The 21,906-nt window shown below is 44.4% G+C and overlaps 1 protein-coding gene across 4 annotated transcripts in view; it reads right to left on the bottom strand.

The window, feature by feature from the left end:
- The window catches only part of LOC306937797 (RNA-binding motif, single-stranded-interacting protein 3-like), a 572,911-nt gene that overhangs the window by 97,524 nt on the left and 453,481 nt on the right, over positions 1-21,906 (bottom strand). For 3 of the 4 annotated variants that reach the window (XM_079521750.1, XM_079521749.1, XM_079521752.1), the window contains one exon: positions 18,329-18,408. In XM_079521750.1, the coding sequence (XP_079377876.1) occupies positions 18,329-18,408 (80 nt within the window). The remainder of the gene's footprint in view (positions 1-18,328; positions 18,409-21,906) is intronic. The other variant, XM_079521751.1, reaches the window with a different exon arrangement.

Consider the following 21,906-nt stretch of genomic DNA (forward strand, 5'->3'; position numbering starts at 1 on the left):
GAGCGGATTTCATTAAGATGCAATATCTTAGGAAAGTGCATTTGAAAAGGGAAGCTTTTGTTGAATAATTCTCCTCCATTTCTCTGCTTATTGAAAATCTGTCTGATTGTGTCAGGCATTGGCACCGCGGGTGGTGACACGTCACCATCCACCGAGATCAGCTTGATCAGCATCCACAGACCAATCCTCGGTGTGTGAAAGGACTCTCCTTTTCTTTTCTGTCATAAAAGCGCTCAACGAAAGCCTTAAGAAAGCCATAGCCACTTTAACCATTATTGTAAACTGTAGCTACTGAAAAATAGCAGCTCACAAAGATCTGGTATTTTGGGAAAACAACCGGCAGCGGTGCGTCCTCCTACACCCAACGTGGATCTAAACTAAATGTCAGCATATTAGACAGATATTCTGTTGCATTAACAACTCCGCCATGTTTTATTCATTAAATGAGTTGGCCTGCAGTGACAGAGGCGAGACACACATGTCCAGTGCAATGTGTATCATGGGAGGGAGAGAGAGAGAGAGAGAGAGAGAGAGAGAGAGAGAGAGAGAGAGAGAGAGAGAGAGAGAGAGAGAGAGAGAGAGAGAGGAGGGGGGGGGGGGGGGGGGGAGCCTGTCAACAGACAGTCACACAGTGGCGGCCTGGCGGGTGGTGCTTATTAGCTGTGGGAGCGTGGGATGGATTGTGGAAATTAACATGGATTATAGTCAAGTATGACTGACGGCTACAGAAGGGCTTTACCTGGTGATCTGGGAATGGCCTTAATTCAAAGAGGGATCTCTTTGATGGTGTGTGTGGGGCTGTGGGCGGGCCACTGTCACGGTGACACCTTGAAGATGGAACCTATAATGCAGCAGGCCACGCCCCTCACACTGTCTCCATGCATTCTGTATTGTTTCCATAACACAATGTGAGCTTGTAATTGGCTATTCTCACAATATAAATGGAACCGAGTCAGACTTAAGGCCTGGACAGAGTTCGTTTTGTTCCTTGCATGGGGGAGTCAAACGGACACAAAAAACGCAAGATTTTATATACAGTCGCTCCGTCGCTTACGTCGTCTTACGTCGGACGTCGGTCTATTATAATCTTTAATGTGCAAGCATCTACTCGCCCACTAGATGGCAGCTGTGACACCCCCTGCAGTTAGTCTATTTTATTACATGCGAATGTGATGCGTCAAATATGTTTAGAATAGATTGTAAAAACTGTACTGACGTGCCACTTTATTTTTTGTTATGAGTTGAGATGTAACTGTATATAATGAGTTTTACATCAATCGAAGTAGGCTATATACCACTGCCAATCCACAAGCTCACATACAACGACGCTTGCAAGCTTGAAACTTGTTTATTCTAATTGAATTGACCCAGTTTTGCGTCTTTTGCTAGTGATGTAATCAATTAATCATTGCGTTCACACGGGCAGATTGCAGTCTACCATTCATTGTCAAAGAAAGCCACTAGTGGATGTCAAGTGGAGGTCAAATTATCACCAAATGGAAGCATAGGATTAGGAGACACACACACTCTCTCCGCTGTAATTCCGCAGAGTTCTCGTCTGAAAAGCAGGGCTGGACTGGGTCAAAGGGCTAGCATTTGACCCATTAACATATTAAAGCAATGGGGGCGGCCCATTCATTAGGCGGCCCACTGTCCACTGGACATAACGTCAGTCCAGGCCTGATAATCACTGACGAGTTTGCAAAGCAGTGCTTCGAACGCCGATGTCATGTTGTCCTGTTTAACTTTCAATGTGATATATCCACGCCGATCGTGTTTACGTTTACAACTCAATGTGCCGGCGGAAGTGTCAGTGCCAGTTCAAGGAAGGTTCAAGGAAGCCCCAACCAAATATCGCAAAAGCACATTTGAAAACATTTAGTGCCAGGGAACCCCATGGGTTGTCAACATTTTGTCAAGATCACACTTCAATCATTTTGCCGCAGAACGCCTGGTACATCCCTAAAGAACGCCTGCCCCAGGGCTTTGTTGTTCCCGCAAAGAATGATGGGAGTTTGGGGGCTCTCTGTGAGGGGGCTGGCGTGCCAAGGAGCAGTGGTGTAAAGGAGTTTGGGGGCTCTCTGTGAGGGGGCTGGCGTGCCAAAGGAGAAGTGGTGTAAAGGAGTTTGGGGGCTCTCTGTGAGGGGGCTGGCGTGCCAAGGAGCAGTGGTGTAAAGGAGTTTGGGGGCTCTCTGTGAGGGGCCTGGCGTGCCAAAGGAGCAGTGGTGTAAAGTAACTTGTACATATACTTAAGTACTGTACTTAATTACAATTTTGAGGTATTTGTATATCGTACTTTTACTCACTACATATATTTGAAAACTACTTTGTAGAGGGACATTCTGCACAATGAGTCCTTTTACTTTCGGTACTTTAAGTACATTTTGATGCCAATACTTTTGTACTTTTTACACAAGTATACATTTTGAATTCCGGACTTTTTACCCGTAACAGTATTTCTCTCTTCACCTCCTGACCTGGGCAGGCATGCTCCTCGGAGCTGCAGTAGTTCTACACAGACAGACAGACAGACAGACAGACAGACAGACAGACAGACAGACAGACAGACAGACAGACAGACAGACAGACAGACAGACAGACAGACAGACAGACAGACAGACAGACAGACAGACAGACAGACAGACAGACAGACAGACAGACACTGGGTGTCGGATGGCATCCCCATGCAGCAGACCGGCCAGGGGGAATGGAAGTAAATCAGCAGACTAGTGGGAACGGTGCCGGGATTTTCCCCCGGCGTAATCGCATTCGCATGCGGGGGCTGTTCTTGTATACGCCGCCCGCCCGTCCGCCCCCCCCGCCCGCTCGCCCGCCTGCCCGCCTGCCTGCCCGCAAGGAAGGCATGCTTTCACTGTAGTGAACCTTTATGAAACTGCTTGGAACGGGCCGCACCGACGACTTCCAAAAACAGAGAGAGAGAGAGAGAGAGAGAGAGAGAGAGAGAGAGAGAGAGAGATGACTGCAGACAGATACTGCGGTGAGCAAGGAAATTGTGAAAACAGACAATGTGAGAGAGAGAGAGAGAGAGAGAGAGAGAGAGAGAGAGAGAGAGAGAGAGAGAGAGAGAGAGAGAGTGAGTGCGTACATCTTGCATGTTTCCGCTTGCCTCCGTCTCCAGGGCCACTGTGGTCCTTCCTCATGCGGTTTCTATTATTTATCCAGCATCTAAGCGGACAATGGAAGCCAACTTTCATCTCAGCTGCCATCCTGGCAGAACACATGGGGAACAAGTACAACAACAACAACAACAACAGAGGACGTGGGAAACAAATTACCAATTGCAGGGCTATGATATGAAACAAGACGTTTGGTTTTATAGCTTCCGTGATTCGTGTGGATGGTTGGATTCATCAGAAACTGTGAGTGTCCAATGGAACCTCATCTCTCAGCATCACGCTGCCCATATACACATGATGGTGTTCAGGCACGTGCACACCTAGACACACATGTTGTTCAGGCACGTGCACATGATGTTGTTCAGGCACGTGCACACATAGACACACATGTTGTTCAGGCACGTGCACACATAGACACACATGTTGTTGTTCAGGCACGTGCACATGATGTTGTTCAGGCACGTGCACACATAGACACACATGTTGTTCAGGCACGTGCACATGATGTTGTTCAGGCACGTGCACACATAGACACACGTGTTGTTCAGGCACGTGCACATGATGTTGTTCAGGCACGTGCACACATAGACACACATGTTGTTCAGGCACGTGCACACATAGACACACATGTTGTTGTTCAGGCACGTGCACATGATGTTGTTCAGGCACGTGCACACATAGACACACATGTTGTTCAGGCACGTGCACATGATGTTGTTCAGGCACGTGCACACATAGACACACGTGTTGTTCAGGCACGTGCACATGATGTTGTTCAAAGCAATTTGCCTTGTGGACCAGGAAAGATTCCCTTTCCTTTCCTGTTCAGTTTATTTCGACCGTAGGTCGCATTTCACTATGAAAACCTGCATGACGCGTCCGTCACGCCTCATGACACGCTCCATATATGGCCAATACAGAATTCATTCCATATGTTGACCTGACCTCATCAAACCCTCTGTGCACGTCCCTGAAACAAAGTGCATGTATACAATGCACTTTGTCGAGAAACTATTTAAAAGTTTCTGGACTTTTCAATAAACTGGTGCAGTTTGGACAAGGCACAATCACAGAAGAAACAAAGGAAAGGAAAGTCCAAGGCACAGGTTGTCAAGTCCATTTGATATAGTAATGTGTCCACGTCAAGACGCTGGGAACGGGGATGCAGGGAGAAGCAGAATGCGTAGAATCGAGCCATAGCCCTGGCTCAGTTTGCAAAACATAAATGAATAAACAAGTTGTGTTTACAGTTGGGTGCCACCGATATTGTCCCTTATCATTTGACCCATTTAGGCCTGACCTCAAAATCCTTCTAAATCCTCCAGTTTTCTGAAATAAATATTTTCACGATTTTTCAAAAATAGCAGACCTACAAGCTCGTAGCGCGCCACTCGGTGGCACGCTACGAGCTTGTAGATCTGCTATTTTTCAGTAGCTAAATTATAACATGTTTAAAACACCAAAAGGGGTTCCCGCCCAAAATGGGTTAACTGTCCTTTTGCGCAGATCACGCAAACCTCAGCAAAAAGAAAAGGACAATATCGATGGCCTCCAACTGTAAATGAATAAACAAGCTGTGTTTACATCACACTTATACATAATAAAATGTATTATGTTATGTGCAAATTATGCAATTACTGTATGTGCAAACATACCATTATTTAATAATGGTATGTTTGCACATATTCATAAAGCATACCCTCCCACACATCATGACACATGTGACCCTCACTCTCTCTCACGCACGCACACTCACAACTCTCTCTCTCATGTGAGAGTCAAAACAGCAAAGACCCACCTCACCGTTCATGTACCCGCTGTCAGAACTGTATACAGGCTATACGAAATCGAATTAAAACAATGAAAAGAGCTGCCAACCAACCGCTACATGCGCGACTCTGCGAACACACGGACATCAAACCTTATCGCTTTCCTTCCGGCCGCTAGGCTTGACATTATACGACACGGGGTTTTAACGTGAGATTACTCACCTGCCAGAAGAGAACAATAGCTAATGTATCTATAGGCCGCGCTCCATTAAGAGCAAGGTGTCAGCCATAAGCTGCTTTAATGCATTGCATGAGAAAAGGGGCCTTAATCGGCGAGGCATGCCGCAGTCGGGGATTAAATCACTTTTATTGGTGCCTCCTGTGACTTTCCTCAACGCTCAGGGTCACACTGTAAATCAACACACACACACACACACACCCCCGTTGGGGCTCACTTCAGCTTACTTTACGGCTTCAGACACATATCATAAATTGTCATTTTTGTTTTTCACCGTTTCCTCCTTAGACGTATTTTGTGAATTCACAGCTGCTTAAAAGAAAGAAATAAAAAAGTTTCTCGACTTTTTCAATAAACTCCAGATCTGGGATGTTTCTTTGAGCGTACCAAAATATTTGTTTTGTGTATATGCATCTGTCAGTCTGCAGCGTGAGTGATTCTATTGTTGTTGTGTGTGTGCGTGCGTGCGTGCGTGCGTGCGTGCGTGCGTGCGTGCGTGCGTGCGTGCGTGCGTGCGTGCGTGCGTGCGTGCGTGCGTGCGTGCGTGCGTGCGTGCGTGCGTGCGTGCGTGCGTGCGTGCGTGCGCGCGCGCATGTGTTTACTGAGGAAAGCAGCTGCATGCCGCATTGCACAGAATATCTAAACAGCTGTTCCATCAAGACTATTGATCATGTCCCTGTCTGCACGGGCTCCCACCGTACAGACAGTAGCATAGCAGAGAAGAACAGGCTCTGCCAAACCTTTTCAGCTCAAGCCCCGACAGAGAAATGTGATATCTCCGTGTGATATCACAAACGTGCAAAAATACATAATGAATTAACCTCTTATACTGTAAGCCCTATTGAAACAGTAGTTGTCCCTAGAGCGCCATTTCGACAAACAGTGGGTCGGGACCCGTTTGAGGGTCACAGACTATAATGTTTATGGGTCACGACTTGAGTAAAAATCACATTTTCTTTTTCTTAACACTCGCATGACTGTAGTAAGGCTGCAGGTACCACAGAAGCTGATTCAGGTCAAAAATACATTTTTTTCCTGCAATGTTATTGGCTACTGCATGTCTCCAGAAGCTTTGACACCTTCAACACCCCAGCGGGGTAGAACCACTGTCTTTTTAGGAAAAGTCATGGAAGGGGAACCTTCTGAGAGCTGCACGGGCAAAGATAATAAACTTACACAATCTCAAAATGGGTCAGAAAGACCTCACAGACAGTGTTAAAAGCACATTGTTGAATTGTGAGCTCGTAGATCGGCTATATTTTTGAGTTTTCATGCTTTTTATGCATTTGAAAACTTGTGAAACAGAACATTCTGAACAATGAGTATATATACTTCTACTTTTGGTACTTTTACTCAAGTGCATTTTGAATTACGGCCATTTACTTGTAACGGGAGTATTATTTCTACATTGCAGTATTGATACTTTTACCGAAGTGAAAACTCTGAGTAGTTTTTGGAGCGTCATTGCCGGATGGGGAGTTGTGTGACTTGTAAACTGGTCCAACTATTGAGTTTGTGGTGCGGGAGGATGGAGATCTGATCCGCTGCAGTGTGTTGTTTATTGCCTGGGAGGAAACCTAATACAATTTCACCTGTCATTTGATACACATAACTGTGTGATTGTGCACAATTCAACGGTTATAACGTCAGGTTATTGTGGCTATGATTCTCACCCAGCTGAATGTGTACATACTGTACTTCCTGCATGCCTGCAACACACTCGCATGTATAATACTCAATACATGTATAAATACTCAATACATGTATAATACTCAATACATGTATAAATACTCAATACATGTATAAATACTCAATACATGTATAATACTCAATATATGTATAATACTCAATACATGTATAATACTCAATACATGTATAATACTCAATACATGTATAAATACTCAATACATGTATAATACTCAATACATGTATAATACTCAATACATGTATAAATACTCAATACATGTATAAATACTCAATACATGTATAAATACTCAATACATGTATAATACTCAATACATGTATAATACTCAATACATGTATAAATACTCAATACATGTATAAATACTCAATACATGTATAAATACTCAATACATGTATAATACTCAATACATGTATAATACTCAATAAATGTATAAATACTCAATACATGTATAAATACTCAATACATGTATAATACTCAATACATGTATAATACTCAATACATGTATAAATACTCAATACATGTATAATACTCAATACATGTATAATACTCAATACATGTATAAATACTCAATACATGTATAATACTCAATACATGTATAATACTCAATACAAAATAGTCAATACAAGTACATAAGAAATGCACACAGTATGGAACGCGTGAATGTCGACTGATGTCACTGAGGTCATAATTCATCGGCTTAACCCATACCCCCCCCCCCCCACACACACACACACACACACACTCACGCACATTATCTGACAGCGCAGTCCCCATACAGACAAGAAGTTTAGTCATGCACTTGAACTATATTGTGTCCCTATTCTGTGTGTGTGCATGCGTGCGTCTGTGTGCGCATGTGTGTGCGTGTGCCTAAGCCACTGTGCGCATGCTACTGACACTGCTAAATGGTGTGTGTGTGTGTGTGTGTGTGTGTGTGTGTGTGTGTGTGTGTGTGTGTGTGTGTGTGTGTGTGTGTGTGTGTGTGTGTGTGTGTGTGTGTGTGTGCATCTCTGTGCATGTGTTTGGACTGCTAATCAGTAAATAAAAAAAAACAAGGACTGGATCTCGTTAGCATCAGCTGGATGTTGACATTGCTTTCAGGTCAAGGCTACTGACGCGTGACTGTGTAGTGTGTTTGTGTGTGCGTGCGCGTTTGTATTGGAGCCATGTGAGACTGTGACTATGGCTGTCACGCACACACACCAGTAGCTCCTGCTGAGCTGTGCGCTGGGGACCCCAGGGGGTCTCCACGAAGCTGTCAGAGCAGGATGGATGAAGAGGCTGCCCTGCATCGCAACACACTCTGGGGAAATACCACCAACATGACACATGACACACACGCACTCGCACGCACGCACACACGCACACACACACACACACACACACACACACACACACACACAGCTCACCTGCAATCACAAAAATGCATACACTATTACACATGGACGGGCGGACGGATGTTGAAGTAGAATAATTCAACATGGACAAATTTTTTTCACCGTTATTCTCACAAAAATGTTTACCTGAACAAATAAATGGAATGGCTGCAGGTACAAATCACATTGACGTGGACATCTGATATTGTTTACCAACCATTTCAGTATAGCCACAGTTTTGCCTCAAAGGAATACTTTCGATCAATTTACTCGGCCCATATGAAGCCTTGAATTCATGGGAGAAAGTTTGTTTTTCTCGTATTCCTTTACGGTGAACAAAAACAGGAAACTCTAGAAAATAGAAGGAAATACTTGAGGAATAGAGGAAAATAGTCTTTCCTCGCTTTAAAGGAATGCAAGACAAATAACAATACTTTCAATAAATCCAAGGCACTGACAGAAAGACATTTGGGGGTGAAGAACAAGTTGGACGGAACTTAGATCAGTGTATTAGTTTGAATGGGAATGGAGGTGTCATTATTATATTTGGAATTTCTTGAAGATGTGTTTTTTTTGGGGGGGGGGCTTTTTCTGCCTCTATTGATAGAATTACAGTAGTCTGACAGGAAATGAGTAGAGAGATGGGGGGGGGGACGGGGGGACGCGCAGCAAAGGTTGTCGGGGTCGGGAGTCGAACCCGCGACACTGTCACGATTACCAGCCTATAGGGCAACAGATCACTATAAATGCTGGAAATTCGACTCGTAAAAAGTAAAAATAAAAAAATAAAATAAACGGTACCTATTCTTTTTTTTTAAAATGTTTTTATTTGTGGCTTTCGCCTTTATTTTATATTTTTTTATGGAGGGACAGACAGTAGGCTGACAGGACATGGGGAGAGAGATGGGGGGAAGACATGCAGTAAAGGCCGTCGGGATCGGGAGTCGAACCCGCGGCACACTGCCAGACTGGATTACCAGCCAAGGTGCCTGGACCACTGAGCCATGGCCCAGGCCAACGGTACCTATTCTAATAAACAATAAATATGTTCTACACATTTTGGAAATGGTGTTTGAACAGTTATATCAAACTGTCCCCAACATTCCCATACGCCGTGACGTAGCGTGAAAGTCGCTTTCTGCTGCACAACTGGACAGATACTGGGACACTTACTGTATCTCAGTCATGTCCACAACTGGACAGATACTGGGACACTTACTGTATCTCAGTCATGTCCACAACTGGACAGATACTGGGACACTTACTGTATCTCAGTCATGTCCACAACTGGACAGATACTGGGACACTTACTGTATCTCAGTCATGTCCACAACTGGACAGATACTGGGACACTTACTGTATCTCAGTCATGTCCACAACTGGACAGATACTGGGACACTTACTGTATCTCAGTCATGTCCACAACTGGACAGATACTGGGACACTTACTGTATCTCAGTCATGTCCACAACTGGACAGATACTGGGACACTTACTGTATCTCAGTCATGTCCACAACTGGACAGATACTGGGACACTTACTGTATCTCAGTCATGTCCACAACTGGACAGATACTGGGACACTTACTGTATCTCAGTCATGTCCACAACTGCACAGATACTGGGACACTTACTGTATCTCAGTCATGTCCACAACTGGACAGATACTGGGACACTTACTGTATCTCAGTCATGTCCACAACTGGACAGATACTGGGACACTTACTGTATCTCAGTCATGTCCACAACTGCACAGATACTGGGACACTTACTGTATCTCAGTCATGTCCACAACTGGACAGATACTGGGACACTTACTGTATCTCAGTCATGTCCACAACTGGACCGATACTGGGACACTTACTGTATCTCAGTCATGTCCACAACTGGACCGATACTGGGACACTTACTGTATCTCAGTCAGGTCCACAACTGGACAGATACTGGGACACTTACTGTATCTCAGTCAGGTCCACAACTGGACAGATACTGGGACACTTACTGTATCTCAGTCATGTCCACAACTGGACAGATACTGGGACACTTACTGTATCTCAGTCAGGTCCACAACTGGACAGATACTGAGACACTTACTGTATCTCAGTCATGTCCACAACTGGACAGATACTGGGACACTTACTGTATCTCAGTCATGTCCACAACTGGACAGATACTGGGACACTTACTGTATCTCAGTCATGTCCACAACTGGACAGATACTGGGACACTTACTGTATCTCAGTCATGTCCACAACTGGACAGATACTGGGACACTTACTGTATCTCAGTCATGTCCACAACTTGACAGATACTGGGACACTTACTGTATCTCAGTCATGTCCACAACTGGACAGATACTGGGACACTTACTGTATCTCAGTCATGTCCACAACTGGACAGATACTGGGACACTTACTGTATCTCAGTCATGTCCACAACTGGACAGATACTGGGACACTTACTGTATCTCAGTCATGTCCACAACTGGACAGATACTGGGACACTTACTGTATCTCAGTCATGTCCACAACTGCACAGATACTGGGACACTTACTGTATCTCAGTCATGTCCACAACTGGACAGATACTGGGACACTTACTGTATCTCAGTCATGTCCACAACTGGACAGATACTGGGACACTTACTGTATCTCAGTCATGTCCACAACTGGACAGATACTGGGACACTTACTGTATCTCAGTCATGTCCACAACTGGACAGATACTGGGACACTTACTGTATCTCAGTCATGTCCACAACTGGACCGATACTGGGACACTTACTGTATCTCAGTCATGTCCACAACTGGACCGATACTGGGACACTTACTGTATCTCAGTCAGGTCCACAACTGGACAGATACTGGGACACTTACTGTATCTCAGTCATGTCCACAACTGGACAGATACTGGGACACTTACTGTATCTCAGTCAGGTCCACAACTGGACAGATACTGGGACACTTACTGTATCTCAGTCATGTCCACAACTGGACAGATACTGGGACACTTACTGTATCTCAGTCAGGTCCACAACTGGACAGATACTGAGACACTTACTGTATCTCAGTCATGTCCACAACTGGACAGATAATGGGACACTTACTGTATCTCAGTCAGGTCCACAACTGGACAGATACTGAGACACTTACTGTATCTCAGTCATGTCCACAACTGGACAGATACTGGGACACTTACTGTATCTCAGTCATGTCCACAACTGGACAGATACTGGGACACTTACTGTATCTCAGTCAGGTCCACAACTGGACATATACTGAGACACTTACTGTATCTCAGTCATGTCCACAACTGGACAGATACTGGGACACGTACTGTATCTCAGTCATGTCCACAACTGGACAGATACTGGGACACTTACTGTATCTCAGTCATGTCCACAACTGGACAGATACTGGGACACTTACTGTATCTCAGTCATGTCCACAACTGGACAGACACTGGGACACTTACTGTATCTCAGTCATGTCCACAACTGGACAGATACTGGGACACTTACTGTATCTCAGTCATGTCCACAACTGGACAGATACTGGGACACTTATACTGTATCTCAGTCATGTCCACAACTGGACAGATACTGGGACACTTACTGTATCTCAGTCATGTCCACAACTGGACAGATACTGGGACACTTATACTGTATCTCAGTCATGTCCACAACTGGACAGATACTGGGACACTTACTGTATCTCAGTCATGTCCACAACTGGACAGATACTGGGACACTTACTGTATCTCAGTCATGTCCACAACTGGACAGATACTGGGACACTTACTGTATCTCAGTCATGTCCACAACTGGACAGACACTGGGACACTTACTGTATCTCAGTCATGTCCACAACTGGACAGATACTGGGACACTTACTGTATCTCAGTCATGTCCACAACTGGACAGATACTGGGACACTTACTGTATCTCAGTCATGTCCACAACTGGACAGACACTGGGACACTTACTGTATCTCAGTCATGTCCACAACTGGACAGATACTGGGACACTTACTGTATCTCAGTCAGGTCCACAACTGGACAGATACTGGGGACACTTACTGTATCTCAGTCATGTCCACAACTGGACAGATACTGGGACACTTATACTGTATCTCAGTCATGTCCACAACTGGACAGATACTGGGACACTTACTGTATCTCAGTCAGGTCCACAACTGGACAGATACTGAGACACTTACTGTATCTCAGTCATGTCCACAACTGGACAGATACTGGGACACTTACTGTATCTCAGTCATGTCCACAACTGCACAGATACTGGGACACTTACTGTATCTCAGTCATGTCCACAACTGGACAGATACTGGGACACTTACTGTATCTCAGTCATGTCCACAACTGGACAGATACTGGGACACTTACTGTATCTCAGTCATGTCCACAACTGCACAGATACTGGGACACTTACTGTATCTCAGTCATGTCCACAACTGGACAGATACTGGGACACTTACTGTATCTCAGTCATGTCCACAACTGGACCGATACTGGGACACTTACTGTATCTCAGTCATGTCCACAACTGGACCGATACTGGGACACTTACTGTATCTCAGTCAGGTCCACAACTGGACAGATACTGGGACACTTACTGTATCTCAGTCAGGTCCACAACTGGACAGATACTGGGACACTTACTGTATCTCAGTCATGTCCACAACTGGACAGATACTGGGACACTTACTGTATCTCAGTCAGGTCCACAACTGGACAGATACTGAGACACTTACTGTATCTCAGTCATGTCCACAACTGGACAGATACTGGGACACTTATACTGTATCTCAGTCATGTCCACAACTGGACAGATACTGGGACACTTACTGTATCTCAGTCAGGTCCACAACTGGACAGATACTGAGACACTTACTGTATCTCAGTCATGTCCACAACTGGACAGATACTGGGACACTTACTGTATCTCAGTCATGTCCACAACTGCACAGATACTGGGACACTTACTGTATCTCAGTCATGTCCACAACTGGACAGATACTGGGACACTTACTGTATCTCAGTCATGTCCACAACTGGACAGATACTGGGACACTTACTGTATCTCAGTCATGTCCACAACTGCACAGATACTGGGACACTTACTGTATCTCAGTCATGTCCACAACTGGACAGATACTGGGACACTTACTGTATCTCAGTCATGTCCACAACTGGACCGATACTGGGACACTTACTGTATCTCAGTCATGTCCACAACTGGACCGATACTGGGACACTTACTGTATCTCAGTCAGGTCCACAACTGGACAGATACTGGGACACTTACTGTATCTCAGTCAGGTCCACAACTGGACAGATACTGGGACACTTACTGTATCTCAGTCATGTCCACAACTGGACAGATACTGGGACACTTACTGTATCTCAGTCAGGTCCACAACTGGACAGATACTGAGACACTTACTGTATCTCAGTCATGTCCACAACTGGACAGATACTGGGACACTTACTGTATCTCAGTCATGTCCACAACTGGACAGATACTGGGACACTTACTGTATCTCAGTCATGTCCACAACTGGACAGATACTGGGACACTTACTGTATCTCAGTCAGGTCCACAACTGGACAGATACTGGGACACTTACTGTATCTCAGTCATGTCCACAACTGGACAGATACTGGGACACTTACTGTATCTCAGTCAGGTCCACAACTGGACAGATACTGAGACACTTACTGTATCTCAGTCATGTCCACAACTGGACAGATACTGGGACACTTACTGTATCTCAGTCATGTCCACAACTGGACAGATACTGGGACACTTACTGTATCTCAGTCATGTCCACAACTGGACAGATACTGAAACACTTACTGTATCTCAGTCATGTCCACAACTGGACAGATACTGGGACACTTACTGTATCTCAGTCATGTCCACAACTTGACAGATACTGGGACACTTACTGTATCTCAGTCATGTCCACAACTGGACAGATACTGGGACACTTACTGTATCTCAGTCATGTCCACAACTGGACAGATACTGGGACACTTACTGTATCTCAGTCATGTCCACAACTGGACAGACACTGGGACACTTACTGTATCTCAGTCATGTCCACAACTGGACAGATACTGGGACACTTACTGTATCTCAGTCATGTCCACAACTGGACAGATACTGGGACACTTATACTGTATCTCAGTCATGTCCACAACTGGACAGATACTGGGACACTTATACTGTATCTCAGTCATGTCCACAACTGGACAGATACTGGGACACTTACTGTATCTCAGTCATGTCCACAACTGGACAGATACTGGGGACACTTACTGTATCTCAGTCATGTCCACTACTGGACAGATACTGGGACACTTACTGCATCTCAGTCATGTCCACTACTGGACAGATACTGAGACACTTACTGTATCTCAGTCAGGTCCACAAATGGACAGATACTGGGACACTTACTGTATCTCAGTCATGTCCACATCATTGTGTAAAAAGGCTAACAATACTGTGGTGTATGTACAGGTATGTGAGAAACACAGACCTCGCGCAACTAATTCTCATCATGAATATGCACGGAGGATAAATCAGTGTGGAATTTGCGTGCACCTGAACGTGTTCAATTCACTCCCATAGTTCGAAAAAAACAAAACAAAAACAAACATAATTAGCCTACATTGCCGCGTTCATCTTCATGTAATTGAAATATCAAGGATGGCAGAGAAAAGGAGCACTTAAAAGGGAAGTTGTAAAACAGTACAGTACAGTACAGTACAGTACAGTACAGTACAGTACAGTACAGTACAGTACAGTACAGTACAGTACAGTACAGTACAGTACAGTACAGTACAGTACAGCCGGTCTACTAATTGGAGGTCTTAGCAGTGACATCTCAAACAAACTATCAGAGGCTTATACGGCCGTTTAATTAACGTTTAGAGCTGTGAACATTGCGGAAGAACAACGTTTTGAAATTAAAAACAAGCGTTTTGACAAGAGAGAGAGAGGCCGCTCGGTGCACAGGAGAGGAGGCGAGGAGGAGTCCAATGTTCTCTTCTCTCCATTCTCAGAAAACGGTAAAAATACAAATAGCGGATTTAATACGAAGGTTCAACTGAGAGACGGAACAGGCTGTGATTCCAGACAGTCCTCGCCAATCAACTCGTCTGTCTGGCTCATGGTGACATGGCGACAGTGTTCCTTTCTAAGGATGCCTCCTCCTCCTTCCTCCTCACACATAATATATATATATATATATACATATATATATATATATATATATATATATACATTTAGATTTAGTTAGTCTTTTGAATTAAATAACACTTAGTTTTAGTCATATTTTAAGGCCAGTTCATAGTCCAGTTTTTCGAGGAAGAGGTGACCTTAGTAAAAACAAGAGAGTTGTGTTGTGTAAGCAGCGACCACCACCGCGTGACGTCATGTCGTAGTTTTCGGTGCTCACCTCGTCTTCACCGAGAACTGGACTATGAATAATAGGCCTTCAGTCACCTGAAAAGTTTACAGTTTACAATTTGCGCTCTTAATCCAGAGCGACTTGCAGTAAGCAAGAACAAAAACATAGTAATACATGTACATAAATACATCATAAATCATATGTAAGCTAAGAACCTAACAGTAGAATAGCTATAATACAACTATGCGTATATACTATATACTATAGTATAGTGTGTAGTATGTATATGCTATCTAATGCTATCTAAGTTACATAAGTTGAGCCTTTGCATAGGATCATCGAGGCTAGGGCAAGTGCAACGGGCTAAGATTGAGTCTGAAGAGGTGGGTTTTCAGACTACGGCGGAAGATTGGGAGTGAGGCTGCAGTTCTGATTGCAATAAGTGCATTCCATAGTTTTGGAGCCAGAAGGGAGAAGAGTTTGGGACGTGTGGAGCGTTGTCACGGCGTTTTCAGTGATGGTACTTCCAGCTTCCCTGTGTTGGCTGATATCTGTCTCGTTTTAGTCGACTAGATATAAGATTTCAGTACACTATTTGTAACGATTTCTGCACAATTTCATATCACACAGACATCTTGTCACTGTAAACCTGTGTGTCGAATGCACGGTACAGAATGTAAGGAAACGCATCAATACCCATTGTTTGAGCAGAAAGCTGCTGCTCAGCATGTTTACGCGCGCACACACACACACACACACACACACACACACACACACGCACACGCACACGCACACGGACACGCACACGCACGCAGGCGCACGCACACACGGCCCCGCGGGACATCAAACAGAAGTACGGAAAACTTTGACAGTATATGCCTTCCCGAGCAGCCATCGTGGATTGGAAGCACAAAAGGTAGAAGATTAAAGAAGGCCAACAGAAGGAGACAGATCCTATCAACTCCAGCGCGGTCACACAGACAACGTAAAGCACCAAGGGATCCGTCTCAGTGGCGTATCACTCAGCTCACATCAATAACAACAAAGTGACAATGACAGTCGCAGTGGCAGTAAAACCAACAGTGATGGAAAAAAGTATTCCATTTGTTTACTTCACCCGATCCAAGCCATCCACGAGATATCTCGAGGAAAGATATTATTACCATCTGGGCCATGCACGAGAAATTAGATTAGATTAGATTAAAAAAATATTACGAAATATTATTGGTACCTTTTTTTTCGCTTCCGTTATAGCTTCCGTTGCTAGCCTTGACATGAAAATGTTTGAGAACCACAGACACAGAAACAGTCAGGACACTGTCAGGATTGTCAAGACATTTTGTAGAATCGTCCTCAGGTGGAAATGGGAGGAGGAAGCAGTGAAGCACACAGAGTGATAACTCCTCCACTGTGGGTCAGGGTTAAGAAGGTTCACTCCCAACAGCCCAAACATCTGACGCTGCACTCAAAATATGAAACGAATGAAAAATTCTAAACTATAATAACCTTGCCAATGAACGGTATCAGTTCGGTACATACACGACTATTGGACACCTTATAAAGTACTCCACACAGACTGGGTTACATGGATGTGAGTGGTAAATCTTTATGCTCGGCAGCACCTTTAACAAGCCATTAACAATAATAGGGCCTGGCCGACCGGGAGGCCCGAACCTTAAAGGCGAAGGTCAGGGTGGTATTGCCTCTTTAAAGGTTTCTATTAAGACTCAGCCCCCTGCCCCTTTATGACAGCCTCTGGGCTGCGTGGCCAGGGTTAGCCATGAATGAATATGCAGATGATGAGGAGGAGAAAGTCCCTCCGTGGTGGATGATCCGCCACATCTGGAGATATACAGAGTAAAAGGAGGATTTCTACGGGTCCGGAGGGAATATGCACGGTGGCGTGCGTGCGTGCGTGCGTGCGACTGTGGAGGTCCTGTCGGTCCAATTCAAGGTCTCTCTCACCTGCTGCCGAGACATGGCTCGTTCTATCGTTCTCGACCCCCCCCCCCCCCCCCTCTCTCTGTGTGTGAGAGGATGGAGGGAGGAGAGGAGAGCTGGAGAGAAAGGAGAGCGAGCGAGCTCTTAAATAGATTGCAAAGAACACAAGAGGTCTGAGTTGGAATGTTAAAAAGGATTTCTCTATACTACAGCCTGCAGCAACACACAGAGGGAGGGATAGAGAGAGAGAGAGAGGGGGAGAGAGAGAGAGAGAAAGAGAGAGAGAAAGAGAGACAGAGACAGAGACAGAGACAGAGACAGACAGACAGACAGACAGACAGACAGACAGACAGACAGACAGACAGACAGACAGACAGACAGACAGACAGACAGACAGACAGACAGACAGAGATCGAGGGCAGAAGCGTACGGAGGCGTCAGTGATTCAGTTGTAGCTTTCTGGTGTCAGAAGCAGAGTTGTAAGCAATCTATCACCCTGTCACACTCCTCCAATCACAGCCCAGCCACCGCACGCACGCACGCACGCACGCACGCACGCACGCACGCACGCACGCACGCACGCACGCACGCACGCACGCACGCACGCACGCACGCACGCACACACAGAAAGACGGACAGGAAGAGAAGAGATCCAAAACAAAAGAAAGACACGGAGCGGACCGCGGAAATACATTTAGAGTGGAGGAAATAAAAGAGGAGAGAAACTGACCTGGAATACCTGGTGGAGTTTTAAGGTACTTTCCGTTGAAATGCTGTATGACCACCTCGCACTTCTCTGTGGATTCCATTCTGCAGAGAGAGAGAGAGTGAGGGGGGGGGGGGGGGGGGGGGAGAGATGTCTTTCATTTCAGTACGGTATATAGAGCCATTTTCGGACATGTTACACCTGCTTTGCACACCACTTTATAATTGCACGCCAGTATACCTTGCATGGAAAGCAGCAGATCTACAAGCTCACAATGTGCCAGAGTGCAACACCTCTGTAGCTTGTAGATCTGCTCATTTCGTTGCAGTAGCATATACAAGTATAAATCAGCCTTCACTCACACTTCAGAGACCTGAATGAGATCACAATGATGTATAGGATACAAACAGAGCAAATCGTAAAAAATAAACACATTCATTTAAACTCATCATTGGGTAGTACGTACGCGCACGCACACACGCACGCATGCACACACGCACACACCCACACACACACCCACACACACACACACACACACACACACACACACACCACAGGCAGACTCTTCACATAATAGAGTCTGAAATAAGTGTCTGAAAGTGCTGAAATCGACATGTAAATACGAAATAAACGCTTACACATGTAGCTAGGTGTAATGTTAGAGACCACAGAAGTGAACCTTTCAAGCCTGTTTTCTCAACTCGCTGTTTTCTGCAAGACATTACTCTATAAGCCATATCTCCAAAACTGGTGGGTCAAACTGAACAACCAATGTCAATTTGAAGCTAGGATTCCCTGCTTTCATATGACATGAAAAAACGAAAATTCAAAAGAAATCCAATGGCAGTTCCTCAGTCAAAATGAATGTAGTCACATAATGATTTCTGTATCTGTCTCTCTGTGTCCCTTTGGAGTTCTGTGTCAGGCACATGTCCAAATATGAAGTGTTGTGATGTCAGAACAGGCCAGCCCCATGGACCTTGGGCAGGAGGCCCTGTCCAGAGCCCTGCACTCCCTGTGGTGGTGTGGAACAGGCACTTTGAATTTGAAGTGAGAGGTGGGGCAAACGGTGGGCCAAACTAAAGTGGGTCAGCTGGCTACACGAGACACGAGACACGACCCATGCATATCTGTCACAAACACAAAGCTGAATGTAACAATAGTGACCAAAATAAGGAAATAGACCCATGCATGTGTTGTAGGAGCGTCCGTGTTTCTAGGTGCCTAAGGGCAGCTTAGCACTGACACAGAATGCCCCTAAAAGGCCAAATGGACGCTTATAGATCTTTAACTCTTGAGAGTGTAAAATGAAACCAAACAGACCCGTAAGGGTCCATTTGGTTTCATCTTACACTCAAGAGTTGAGTTATTGTTAAACATCTCCATGCAGTACATTTACAAGAAGTCTACAATATTAGAGAATGTAGAAGAATTGTTATTTTGAGCAACGTTTGCCTGTTATCTCTTCTATGGTACCAACATCAATACAGCATGGAATTGTGGACAAAATTCTATCCAACGACAACAACATATTCTTTTGTTTTGGGTCTGCGAGGCTATATGTCATCAAATGGTGGTCCGTGGCTTAACCCATTTTGGGCGGGAACCCCTTTTGGTGTTTTAAACATTATGTTATAATTTAGGTGGCGCGCTATGAGCTTGTAGATCTGCTATTTTTGAAAAATCGTGACAATATTTATTTCAGAAAACTGGAGGATTTAGAAGATTTTTTATTTTATTTCGAGGTCAGGCCTAAATGGGTTAAATGCTATAATGGGCCTTGACATAAAGTACCGTGAGGACTGTGAGTGTGAGCATTTTAGAACACCTATACCGCAGAGTCGCCGACACCCAACTCCCGCGCACGTCCGTCCATGCACAGCTGAGGAGAAAAGCTCACGCAGTACAGGTATAGGGAGTGGGAAGAGTCAAACACTTGGCTCGACAGCGTCACTGGGAATGAATATATAACGTGAGCCGGTGCAAGGGAATGCTGGTGAAATGTTTTATGTGCATATCGCCCCGAGGTGGCCTGTCACACATCAGACAGCACGTCTCAGGAGAGCAATGCTCCCGTAATGTCAGAACACAGAACGCCCGCAAGCAGCGCAGTGTCACAGGTCTTTATACCCGAGCATCTCCCGTACCGGGGTCTCTTATAGAGTGTCACAGTCCCGCCCCGGCGAGCGGCCCGGAAGAGAAATGTCCCATTCATTTTTCCCATAGATGTTTCAGAAAGTATTTATTTAAAGACCTGTAAGCCTCGGACCAAGCCAACTCGGATCATGACAAATCGACAATAAAAAAAAAACAATTGGGACGAACAAACAAGAAATAAAGGGCAGGGTATACAACACTTTTTTTTCAAGTTTTTTTTAACTTAAGTAAAAGTATCAATACTGCAATGTAGAAATAATGTAAAGTAGAAGTACTCGTTATGCCGAATGTCTCATTTCACCATGTAGAAAATCTATAAAAAACTTGAGAAAATAGCAGATCTGCAAGCTCACAATGCGTTGCACCGCCACACATTGTAGTCTACTCTCCAAAGTAAGTAGTAGTAACTAGAGTTTTCAAATAATTGTAGTGGAGTAAAAGTGCAATATTTGCCGCTGAGATGTAGTGCAGCGGAAGTATAAAAGTACATGAAAACTGGAAATACTCCAGTAAGTACTGGGAGAGATTACGTATAGTGAGTGACGTGAGTATGTATAAGGTAATATTATATCGTTGCTGTCGGAAAGGAAAACAAATAACTAAATTTTTGAGGTTTTGGAATTTGTTTTGCATGAATCAATGCTATTGAACACCCTTTACATTTTGTGTGTTTCAAAAAATATTGAACCAATGAAAAGTATTAAAAAGCGCTTCGGACAAAACCTCTTAACTCCATTTGACCCTCAAACTGTCTGCTAAAACAGCTAACTCCACCACCTCTCTCACTCTCATGGAAATAATTGGCAATATATAAAGTCACAACACCAACTTCGATGACACAGTATTGCTTTGTTTTCAAAACATTTTAGAGTTAGGTCGTTTCTACCCGACAGCAGAGATATGCTAAAGTGGTTGACTAACACAAACTCCTCTATGGTATAACTACAGGATGATAAACAGCTTGTCAGTGGTCTTTGAGGTGGTTCCAGGTGGTCTCCAGCTAAATGATGGAGAGTTGGGTAACCAAATGGACCCTTATAAGATCTTTAACTCTTGAGTGTAGAATGAAACCAAATGGACCCTTATAAGAGTCATTTTAGGCTCTCAAAAGTATAATTATTATTAAACATCTGCATTACTAGTTAATTTACAATAAATCTACACAATTAGAGATTGTAGAACAATTGTCATTTTGAGCAAAGCATTTGAGCAATTTGCCTGTTATCTCTCCTAATGGTTTCATTCTCAGAGGTAAATAAAATCATGTAAAAGGACATACAATGAGTGCTGGCATTTTCTTCACCCCATCTCTCCTAATGGTGCCAACATCAATACAGCATGAAATTGTGGACAAAATTGTATCCAACGACAACAAAATATGCTTTCGTTTTGAGTCCAAGAGGCTATATGTCATCAAATGGTCCGTGGCTCAAATGCCGAATAAA

The sequence above is a fragment of the Electrona antarctica genome (genome assembly GCF_951216825.1).
Source record: "Electrona antarctica genome assembly, chromosome: 15".
Classification (NCBI taxonomy): domain Eukaryota; kingdom Metazoa; phylum Chordata; class Actinopteri; order Myctophiformes; family Myctophidae; genus Electrona; species Electrona antarctica.